Below are 12409 nucleotides of genomic sequence, written 5' to 3' on the forward strand. Positions count from 1 at the left end.
CACACAGTTAACAAATTGGTGCTCACGTTTTCAAAATAAAAGTCCCACATACATATACACTCAAAATAAGGGACGAAATTTAACATGGTTGTCTCATTACAAAATGTCGTTGCTTATCAAATGCAGCATAAGTTGTGCATATTAATGATCTCAGAACTTTTTTCTTATGATCTCAGAGCATGATGACATGGCTGCTAGTCAGGTCCGGATGAACGACCCAAATTAGGCATACATGTAAATGCAGAGGGTGTGGCCTGTAAGCCTCATCACAGCTTGTTTTGTCTTCTGATTGGCCTCTTCTCCACCGGGGTTTTACACTCGTGGAATTTACATGAGAACAAGGAAACAGTGGTGTCTGAGGCTCACAGGATGCTCATTTTCATACACTGATTATTCTACTATGCCTTGGTATACTAACATTTTCATTATAGGGCACCTTTAAGAAATGCATAATTTGCTTGGTTTCATCATTCCAGAATTTGTTCTTATTCTCCGATTCGTAGCTGAACAGCCAATCAGAATGCTCTCTTTAACTGATGGCTGAAGCTGATTCTACATGCTGAATCAGGCAAACTGCCTCCAAGATGAGCCCAATTAGAGGCAATTTGTGGAACACACCACACAAACTAGCCTGACAGACACTCACCGATGACCTGATACTGCCCAATGGCTTGCTTGGTGTGTGCTGGCCTTTACATATTTCTAAGGGAGAGATTGTATTATATTTGAGGTAAGGATTTTATTTTTACAGTTATTCCTGCAATCTTACAACAGTGGATTGTTACAGAAGCTGTATGTTTGTGGTTGTTACACATTCAAAGGACTTTAGTGTGCTTGGCAGATTGTTGCCTTGCTTTTTGACAAGATGCATATTTTAAATTGCATTTAAAATAACTGTTGTTAAATCTTTTCCAGTACTTTGTTGCAGCTGGAAGGGCATCCGCTGCGTAAAACATGCTGGATAAGTTGGCAACTCATTCTGCTGTGGTGACCCTTGATGAATAAAGAGACTAAGCAGAAGGAAAATGAATGAATAACCGTTGTTAATATATTAAAACTAGTCATTGGAGGTAAACAAATCTGTGTTATGTGCATTCTCATGCGTGCACATGCTGCAAGATTCGGACGCCTCATGGACTGCAAATGCTACTGGGCAACCTGTCTGCAGGGGATGTTGCTCAAACGATTGCAATAAAAAAATCTCAGGTTGTACAGGAAATTCGTGGTTACTGAAGAGAGGATCTGTGTACATTTAACCTCTGGTTGCTCTCTAAACATTTCAAAAAGAAACTTCATTTACCTAGAGCAAGTGATGTCATGTGTCTTGTATCTCATTGACTTGCATCCTCATTGCGTATAACCTCATTGGAATTCTGTTAGTTTGCCAGGAGCCCTAAGTCCCACTCGGGCCATCTTTGTGATGGGTGTGTGTATGCATGAGTGTGTGTGAATGAGAGACATTTCTCCTCGCTCTGTCACACACCCATGTGCTCCTAGTGCTCATTAATGAGGCTCCAAGCTCCTTCGGGATAGAGCAGAGGGGGTTTCGGGAGGCAGGGTGAGTGTTCGTATGTGTGCCATGGGTAAGTGGCAGCTCTTAGCTTGTGCCAGCACTCAGTGTCTCGTCACATCTGAGTACCGGTGCTGCCAGCCAGCTCTGCCAGTCTATAAATGAGCCTAGCATTTTCTCGGTAACTGCCAGGAGAAGCTTTCTAATGCTTGTTTTTGTGACCAATTTTGTTTGACAGAAATGAGTTTGTGTGTGTGGGGTTGTGTATTGTGAACAGATTTGCTTTCCGTATTTATTATTCTTTTCGGGTTCTGTTTTGAAAGGTTTGAACCAAAAAATAAGGAAGAAGAAAACTTTCTGATATTTTACCCTCCTTCTTGTCATCTAAGATGTTCATTTCTTTCTTCAGACATAAAGAAATTGTGTTTTTTGTGAAAAACATTTCAGGAATTTTCTCAATAATAGTGGACTTCCATGGTACCTGTGTTTTTTGGAGTGTCTTGTGTCTTACCAAGCAAAACAACTGGCCATTTCCTAAACTTCACTATATTGAAAAAAATCCTGAAATGCTTTCCTCATAAACAATAACTGAAAAAAAGAACAAAATTTGCATTTTAGGTGGCAAAGGTGCAAGTAAATTATGAATTATTTTGTTCTGGAAGTGAACTACTCCCAATCCCTTTAACATATTGAATTCTTGTCACTGTGAAGGTAACATAAAAGTGTACACAAAGAGTGACCTTCAAATCCTTTTGAATGCATTGCTCAGTTAGCTAGCTTTGAACATGTTGGCAGTTTAAGTTAACTTTGTATTTCTTGCGCAGCATGATCTTTCAAACTGTTGCTCTGTCTAGATGGTAGACATTTTAGGACACATTTTATGTGAATTCCCTCTATTGACCTTATTCTTCAATGAATAAGTGCGCTCGTTTTTGAGATTGTTTTAGAAATTTTGATTGAGCTTCCTATGAGAGAAATGACTAGGAATAATAAACAGCTTAAAACAAAAAACAAAACAAAAAATGTCAGTGGCGAGGCAGTGGCGCAGTAGGTAGTGCTGTCGCCTCACAGCAAGAAGGTCGCTGGGTCGCTGGTTCGAACCTCGGCTCAGTTGGTGTTTCTGTGTGGAGTTTGCATGGGTTTCCTCCGGGTACTCCAGTTTCCCCCACAGTCCAAAGACATGCGGTACAGGTGAATTGGGTTGGCTAAATTTTCCGTAGTGTATGAGTGTGTGTGTGTGTGTGTGTGTGTGTGTGTGAATGTGTTTGTATGATGTGTGTGTCCCAGAGATGGGTTGCAGCTGGAAGGGCATCCACTGCGTAAAATCTTGCTGGATAAGTTGGCGGTTCATTCCGCTGTAGCAACCCCGGATTAATAAAGGGACTAAGCCGACAAGAAAATGGATGAATGAATGAATGAATGAAAATGTCAGTTTGCAACATCAAGCAGCACAACAAGCTGCTTTTAATGTCTAAAAATGAATGAAAGTGAATAAGACCTGAAGTCTCGAACCAAAAAGATTTAAATGGCTGGTGAATAGCAGTAGCAGCCCCTGGTTTCTTTTCCATAAATATGTACTTGTGTAAATTAGGGCTGCACGATATTGAAAAAAATTAACATTGCGATATTTTTTTTCTATGCGATATATATTGCGATTATATATAATAGAGATATAATGTCACAAGATGACTTCAACAACTCTTTAGAGACTTTAGATTGATTTGGATGATTTTATAGGGGAGTGAAATATAAATGTATTTTTATGTAATGTATTATAAACATATAATAAACAAAATACACATAAATAAACACAATGGAGCAAATATTCAAGAGAAATAAACAGTGATTTATGATTTTCTGCCCAGAATCTAACAGTATTCGGTTACAGAAAATGAATAATCAAGTGTATAAATTGTTTAATGAAATTAATCTTTATTAAACTTTTTTTGTACTCTATTAAAATGCTTAAAATTCAATATAATGCCATCAGTCTATAGAAATTTTCTAGTATTTCTCTGTTGCAATTGGGATATCACCATAATTAACCCCGAAAAGCCAAAGCAAATCTATCAATATCTTACCAGATTACTGTTGTGTTTGCCATAAGGAAAAAAGATAAACTCTTTCTAAAACTTTCTTTCTGTTTACTGAACTAGTCTGTAGTAGCAAAAACAGAAAAATCCCATCTTACACTCAATAAAATACAATTACTATTGATTAAATACAGCACTACAACAAACAAAAGAGAGAGATCGACTTAGAATGTGATTTACTAGTTTTATAATGATTTATATTATAAATATTTACAATAGGCACTATCCTTTTAAATAAACAACTACATTCTCACCTAAAAAAAGCCTTAAAAGTGCATTCTGCAATATTTGGTGAGTTGCAAAACTGTGGTGAGTTGATTGATCTGCTGTCACTCTATGTAGGCGGAGTACTACAGAAAGGTGAGGAAGCTATAGGTGTTCTGATATTGCAGAATATCGCACTGCTATCAGCCAATCAGATTTGAAAACCAGACAGAACTTTTGTATAAAGTATATTATATATTAGTTTTATTATAACTAAATAAGGTTCTTATCATACACCTTTTTTAATGTTAACTTGTCTGTTTTACAGGTGAAGTGTAAAATGACACTATACAGTACAATCATTTTCAGTTGACTATAATGTAATGCTCAAGACAAAAAGTGAATTGGCAGTTTTCCAGATGCTCAGCTGTGCAACTGTTTATATATGTGCAGTTAGCTATACTGCACTGGCTCCTGGAAGCCTTGTGTTAGATTGCACATCAATTGATTCAACAGAATGCAAGCTAACACTGAATATCTAAATATCTGCACAGCCTCTGTGACTTGGTGTTCGTTTTAATGCTGGGGGCCGAAATATTCTTCTGATCGTTGTTTTCATTGCAGACTAGTGATCCGTACTGTGCTTCTACATCTCTGTTAAAGGCAGTATCCAGCTCAGCATTTTTTTTTTCAGAGCAGGAATGCTATATGTAGCGCAAGAAGGAAATAACTGTGGCGGCTTGCCAAGCTTTGAGGGAATGCGGGGACGGAGGGGAGGGTGGAAAAGAGAAAAGAAAACAAACTTGAAGGCAAAGCGTTCGCGGTCGGCTCCCAGAGTTGAGTGAGGAGTTTTTCAGACGCGAGAGGTGTGTGTGTGTGTGTGTGTGTGTACGCACTGAGCAGTAATAGTCTATTCAGAGAGCAGCACTGGCTCTGTGCCAGACCGCGAGGTGATAGCGAGCATGGGGTAATTGCTGCCTACCCAGCAGCCTGCTGGATTGTGCTCATGGGATCCAGTGACAGCATCGCGCCTCTGAGTGCTTCAGCCCACCTTGCCCGTCTGTGCGCACTCGCACACTAATATTATTGCCGTCTCTTGGCATTAGACCCTGCCGCCATGCATTAGGGGCCGTAATGTGTAGATAATTCTCAAAACTGACACTTGTATCGTTTACTAATTCTGTTGTCTGTGAGAACAGCTCTGTGGTTGCGCTGCGGCTTTGCATGCAAGCTATTTTGAGCCACGCTCTGTCTGTGTGTGTGTGTGTGCATGTCTGCAGGTGTGTGTGTGTCTCTAACGAGGTGCTCTGGTGGTTTCACACACCACACGCCCAATCAGATGCTGTCAGGCATCTGCAGCGCATCAGTGCGTAGAGCAGTCTCTAGGTGTGTGTGTTTGTTGACATGTCTGCTGGGAGATCTGATGTTCAACTGTCAGTGTCAGCCCCCGCACAGGAACCTGTGCACACACACATATGCCTTTTGTTTCCCTAGGCTCCTCCTTCTTCTTAACCCCACAGGACACATTGCCACCGTGCAAACCTTACACTTCTTGGGGCTTTCCGTCAGATTTGTTCAGATTATTGTCATTTAATTCACTGAGGTCTTGTTCAGTGTAGTAACTTAGTTAACTTTAAGTCCCCCATGTACTCACGGCAGGTCTCCATCACAATGTAGCGCTGTCTTCCTTAACAGTTCATTCACATGCAGAAGGCTTCAGCATTTAGAAAGGAAAGGTTTTTGCATTGTTGTAGCTGTCTAACTGATGCACTGCTCCGTCAGTACAGTAACTGTGAGTAACAACACTCCCCCATCTCCACGGCACAGGAATGTGTGTAGTTTTCAGTTCGCGATCTGTGCTCTGAGATGGAGGAAACAGTTATTGCCTGTGGGAAATAACTTTTTAACTGGCTCTCTGAAAGGTAACGTGAAGGATGCTAGAGGTAGCACCTCGTCTGTGGATAAACTTGGTTAAAAATGCTTAACACTGTTTCATAAAAAAAAATAAAAAAAATCATTACAAAAAATAATTTCCACAGGAAATAATCATTTAAGTTCACTTTTCCTGTGGCAAATTCTAATTCCTGTGCAGGTTTCCTGTTCCGCCGTACAATGGCAGAAAATATCTAAATATTTTATTTATTTAGATTTAGTCATTTTAGTTCTTAATTCATTTAGACATGACAGCTGAGAAAAAAGTGTGACAAAAATACATCTTAGTTCCTTTTTTCTGGTAGCTAAGTCATCAAGATTAGAAATGGGATGATAACCGGTTTCAAGAATTACCATGGTTTGGAAAGTCAAGGTTTTAAAACCACTGAAGTTTTCTCTTATATTATATTATATTATATTATATTATATTATATTATATTATATTATATTATATTATATTATATTATATTTATTATATTATATTGTATTATTTTATATTTAAGGGTTTTTCATAAGTTTTTTAAAATGTTGTAAAGAAATCTGTGTTTTTAAAAATAATTAAGATAGCAGAAGTCAGTGATTTATTTTATTTATTTAGCCTAACATGTTTACTGTTCCAAAACATTTCAAATGTTTCCTGAAGTAAAATATATTGTGCTCAATGGAGATAAAATAGTTGATAAAATAGTACCCAGAGATTTAACAATAACTTCTTTTAAAGCAGTAATCACAATACTGTGAAACTGTGATATTTTTATGCAAGGTTATCATAACCATCAGAAACTTATATTGGCCCATGCTTAATCACGATACACAATTCTGTCAGTAAACAGTATTAAAAGTGCACATATGCTGTTGTATAGTGTTTTGTGTCTATTTGCAGTGTAAATATTTGCCCTAACCTATAAGGTAACGATACTATTGACACTTAAGTGGGTGATTGCACAGCAGCGGATATATTAAAACACATCTATGTCAAAGTTTTGCTATTTATATCCTACATGTGAGAACCTGACCTGTGTGAGTCATGTGGAAAATGATTCTAGATTTAGAATTGTTATCAAGGATTGTTGTCTGGAAAGGAAATTGTAGTTTTTTTTTGTTCCAAAGGAAGTCCTAGTCTTTGTTCCATTCTTAAAACCTCTTTAAAATTGATGCACTGTTTGAAATAGTCTAAGATCAAACAAATCATTGATGCTAAACTCGAAAATGCGAAACACCACAATAGCACCATTTGATGCTTTGCTGAGAAGTGTTTTTTCCTCTTTTCTTTGCACATTTAAGTGTGGTATGTGCCAGCAAAGTGCTGTAGATTGATTTCATTTGTTTACTCAAGCAGCTGCATTGATGTTTGTCATCTTCCAGAGTGCTGATTAGGTATCTACTAAAGTGCTGATCTTTTTGTCTCTTTTACAGGATGATAATGATGGGATGCCCTGGTCGGAGGAGCGAGTGGTGCGGAAGGTGCTTTATCTCTCGCTAAAGGAGTTTAAGAGCGCACAGAAGCGCCAGCTCTGTGACGGCATCGACGATGAGGGAAAAGGCCCTAATGGTAAGAAAAATGTTCAATGTTTTCTTCACTGAGTATCTAAATTAGTGGCAATGCTAAGTAAAAGCTAGGGTGACAGCTGGTCCATCTGATCCCAAGAGGTATAAATAATAATGAAACATTTTAAGAACAAGTAATACGATCATGGGGAATGAGCACTTCTCCTGTTTCTGTTTAATGGTGAGCTGTAAGTCTGAGTAGTCAAAACAATTCAAACCTTAAACTGCAATTAAATAGTTCCTGATTGGTTGATACTCATCACCCCAACCCATTATACTTGCTCACCATACCTGGGACCCAGTTTCTAATGGTTAAAAATCCTGACATTTTTATATGTGATTAAAACACTGGGTTATCTTTAGACCTGTGTGTTATGTTATGTTTATTTTAGGCTTTGTTGATTCTGATTGCAATACATTTAAAAAACTTAACTTACGTCTTCCTTCTTTCTGCTGTGAGTACAGTATCTGGGTATTGAATGGTGACATGAGTCTGTCATTACACCACTTGTATATTGGGTTGATTCGAAGGGGGTGTTCAGACTGTTATGACACCTTATAATTAACTTTATTTCTGCTTATTACAAGTGTCATTCACTCAGTTATGTCATTTTAAATAAAATAAGATGGCATAGTTTGAGAGGTTTTTGTCATGACAATTGATCATAAATGTGACATGATTGCCATGAGGCTATTTTAATTGAATATTTTTTTGGTCTTTTTTTTTCGGTGGAACAAACTAAATTGTTTACTGATAACATTTTCAGCTAAAATGTTCAGTAAAAGTGTCAATACCATGTCAATTAATTTTATAACAGCATCATTTTTGTTTTTATGATATTTAATAACTAATTAAATTTGTAATACTGTATTTGAGATCAAGTAAGATGACTGTTACAATTTTTTATGACACTGCTAAGCCTGGTTTATACTTGGCATGTCCACTATTACGCTTGAGTGCGCACGGTGAATGTGACGTCGTTGCAGTGTTTGTGGAGGTTCACTTTGGGTGAGCGCGACATGATTTCGGCTGGCAGAGCGCACTTTTTTTTTTTGACTCGAGCGAACAGTTCATTTGAGTTTAATAATGAATCATTTTGAAGAGATTTTGTCTGAAACAGGCACAACTGTACAAATCTGTCCTAGGAATAACCAAATAACCAATAATTATTGGCTAGAAATTGCAACAGCAGTGAGAAAAGAGGAACATTTTTGTTTGGAAACAGTTTGGAAAAACCTGAGGGATAAGTTTGTTAAGGCCAAAACAGATTATTTAATTACAGAAATATGTTTTTTAACATTCATTTTGAATTAAAAATAATTTAATATTTACAGGACTATAATTAAGGAAAAAAAATATTTATTTATATTATTATTATTATTTTATTTTTTATTTTTTTTACTTTATTGGTGATGATAGTTTATATATATATATATATATATATATATATATATATATATATATATATATATATATATATACGTATATGTATATATATATATAAACTGTCATATATATATATATATTTGAAGAGCAACCCATGTTCTGTTTCCATTTGATATTTTAATAAACTTTAATACGTACAACTGTCTGAGATATGAACAAAAGCAAGTGTTGCATCAAAGTTTGATAAAAAAAAATTCTTAAATGGTTATAAAAATCTTTATAATCATTAAAATAATTAATAAAAATAATTAGCTTAAAAATCTTGAATGATAATAATAATATGACGTAATATGACAATTTTTTTGACCGCCCCCTGTCTTTTTAAAGAATGTCACAGCTGCGAACGCATCAAGTATAAAAGTCTCATCCGTTTCATCAACGAAGATGCGTGATGCGGTGCCAGGCAAAAGTATAAATAAGGCTTTATAATAGCCTCATGATAATCGGGTTAATGACAGATGTATGACAATTTATGTTGTCTTGGTAATGTCAAGCTGTCATGACAAAGCCAAAGATCGGTTATCATGTATTTGGTTATGTCAAGATATCATAACAAAGATGTCTCAAACAGTGTCACCTCTCCATTTAAAACGACATAACTGAGCGAATGACACTTAATGACTGCTGTCATAAGCATGCATAACATCTCATTAAAATTGATGACATGTTGTCATATGAACCTCCTTTAAGTAAAGTGTTACCATATATTGTTTTCATGTACTTGGTATTGTCTGGACTTATCCCGAAACAGATATTATTGTCTGTATATTCTGTACTGTAACAATATTTATTGGGTTCTGTCCCGTTCAAGAGAAAATGATGCGGGAGATTATTATGCATGATGAACAAATTCTTAAAGTCACATTTAAATAAATAATGCATATATATTATATCATATAATTGAGCTCTTTCTCTATCAATCATAAAAAGTAATGCTGGTTTAGTCTTATATTGTAAAATGATTTAGTACTTTAGCTTATGAGTAGACACTTAATATATTATATAATGTCAAGATAATTTCATTTTAAATTCTTTTTCAAGTTTTACTATCTTTAAAAATCCAATGATCTAAAACCCTCATGTAACTTAATTAAACTCTTCTTTCATCCTTTTTAAGAAAGTGCATACTTTCTCAGCTATTGACACATGTCATCCGTCATATTTACTTTGAGTACAGTGCAAAGCTAAATTGGTTTGATTTGATCTGCTTTTATCTGGTCAAAGGAATTTCCTAAGGAGTTTTCCATCCACTGTGTATACGGGCAAAAGTGGCGTATGATCCAGGTTATTTCAGAGCTTTGGAAGTCATCTGATAGCTGTGTGTCTGACGCTGAAGCTCGGTACTCTGGGACTGTACTTCACACAGGCCTCAGAAAGCCAGAGCTTTCACTAAAAAGAGCTCTGAGACTCTAGAGGGAACAAAGAACAGGCCTTATACGTGTGAGTCTGCAGCCAGACGGAGAGACAAGGGGAAAATCCTTTTCTTGATGTGGACTAACCCCTTTTTATCACTCAATTGGGAACGAGAAAGAAAAATAAAAGAAATACAATAAATGTTAGATTTTATTCTCTTTCAGTAGCTAATTACGGCTGTCAGGAGTAAGGGGTCGCTTCTTAAAAACTTGAAGACGGCATTTTTAAAATGATATAAATGATACAAGACTGTGAGAAATTTCTTTTAGCCCTCTTAGTGTGTCAAAATGTGTTCATTTTGTTTTGAGCATCCCCTTATTTCACGCTGTCACCATTTAAAAAAAAAATATTAAAAGTGAGGCTGCGGTGGGAAGAAACTCGGAAAGTATAGGATCAGCACTGTAAACATTGCACCAACGTGCTATTGACTAAAAACCTCCAGCTGATGCCCTGATTTTTAATTGTGCAGATATGGTGTAAACATCCTCCTAGGCTTCATGGCACCAGGTAAACACAGTGAGGATGCTGCCCCATACAATGCAGTCCTCTGTAGCACACTCCCCTGTTGTTTGTTATTGTGTTGTCGTGGTACTGAAATTTTAGAAACCTCCATTTCCCCACTAACATTTAAGCGCCGTTGGCCGTGTTCTTAAACACAGCTGATTTGCCGTAGTATTCACCAGTGCTTAACAGAAATGACTGTGATTGGTTGAAAAGGTCATCAGTTCGCCCCTCTTCACCGAGTGCAAACACAGATACACAGACACTAGAGCGTTTTTAAGCCGCTAAGATCTGTCGAGTCATGAGCGGTTCGCTCATCTGTGTTTGTGCTCAGTAAATATTTGTTAAGTGCAGTGAACTGATGACCTTCATGGCCAATTACAGTCATTTCTGTTGAGCACTGGTGAATACTCGCTCAAGAACTCGCTCAACAGCGCTTAAATGTTAGCGGGAAATGGACGTTTTTTCATTTTTTTTATTTCAGTACCGACATTTAGTATTGTGACAGGTCTAATATAGTGAAAAAAAATCAGTTCATTAACTTGAGTATTATAAATGGCATCTAAGACGTGTATTTGGGAAAGAAAATGTTAGCTAACTTGTGCCATTTCACTTTACTTAGCTGAAAATGAGGTCTGATTCCCTTTTTTTTCACTATCCATTCAGAAAGGACCTTCAGGTCACTCGGAAGGTGGTGAAATGATAAATTGGTGTTACTTTCTCTTCGCTGATAAGATATACAGCAAGGTACACAACAATACGACATTGCGGACACTGTTCCTGTGTGACTCCAGGCGATACTTCCAGGTTTCTTCCCACCACAGTCTCGCTTTCACTTTTAAAATGGTGGCTGCATGAAATCAGTTTATTGTTTCACAAATATTTCACAAATATATTAGGTCACCTGGGTGTTTGTGGGGTCTTAGGTTCTAAAATGTATGAAATATGATGTTGTGAGTCTTAAACTTTTACACTTTTACACAAGTCTTGATTTTCCCTTTGATTTACCAATATGGTTTAAATATTTTCCCTACATCCTAACAATAACATTTGTTTAAAAGTTATTCATGTATTTTTGCATAAACGTAGTTCATTATGGTTTTTTTAAGTTATGCTAATAAAAAAATATGTATATAATTAGAGTTTGCTTGTTTGGACACACTATTCAAATTATGTGGCTCAGAAATTATTGAGTTTTCATTTTAATGGAGGAAGTAAAAACAAATTCCACTGGCCATTACAAAAAAAGTCTTAACTTTCATTCATTATGGTTTTAAAATATCTTAAATTTTACTTGGTGAAACCTGTAGAAACCCTGGTCAAAGAATACACCCTAAAATCAAGTTTTATGTCACTTTTAAAGTCCTGTTTCAAGTTTTATTTTTTAACAACAGTATGTTGTCTTATGCAAATATTTTTGGAAAGATTGTCAATAGTTTTCAAACATTTCAGTGTTTTGTCTGCTGAACTTTTCATGTCTATATACCTGTAGGTCCATATATAGGTATGATCCAAAGGTGAAGTTTAACAATAGCAGGAGTCGAAAGCAAACCCCTTTCGTCGCATGCAAACATGCAGAAAGACTAAAGCTGATTTTCAGTTCAGACGACAGCAGGAGAATAGACATACACTGTTTGAATAAACTCTTAAACTGATAATAAGCTCTTATCACAACAGCTTTTAATCTTGTTTTCTTGTTGTCGTTTGTGTTAACGTTGTGTTGCTACCTCAGGGCAATGGTAATCCCTTTGAAGGCTGGGT

The 12409-nt window shown here is 36.4% G+C and overlaps 1 protein-coding gene across 2 annotated transcripts in view; it reads left to right on the top strand.

Moving 5' to 3' along the window:
- jarid2b (jumonji and AT-rich interaction domain containing 2b) overlaps window positions 1-12409 on the top strand; it is a 188031-nt gene that overhangs the window by 94517 nt on the left and 81105 nt on the right. For both annotated transcript variants that reach the window (XM_009294217.4, NM_001202459.1), the window contains exon 2: window positions 7156-7291. In XM_009294217.4, the coding sequence (XP_009292492.1) occupies window positions 7156-7291 (136 nt within the window). The remainder of the gene's footprint in view (window positions 1-7155; window positions 7292-12409) is intronic.

The sequence above is a fragment of the Danio rerio genome, chromosome 19 (genome assembly GCF_049306965.1).
Source record: "Danio rerio strain Tuebingen ecotype United States chromosome 19, GRCz12tu, whole genome shotgun sequence".
In the NCBI taxonomy this organism is placed as follows: Eukaryota; Metazoa; Chordata; class Actinopteri; order Cypriniformes; family Danionidae; genus Danio; species Danio rerio.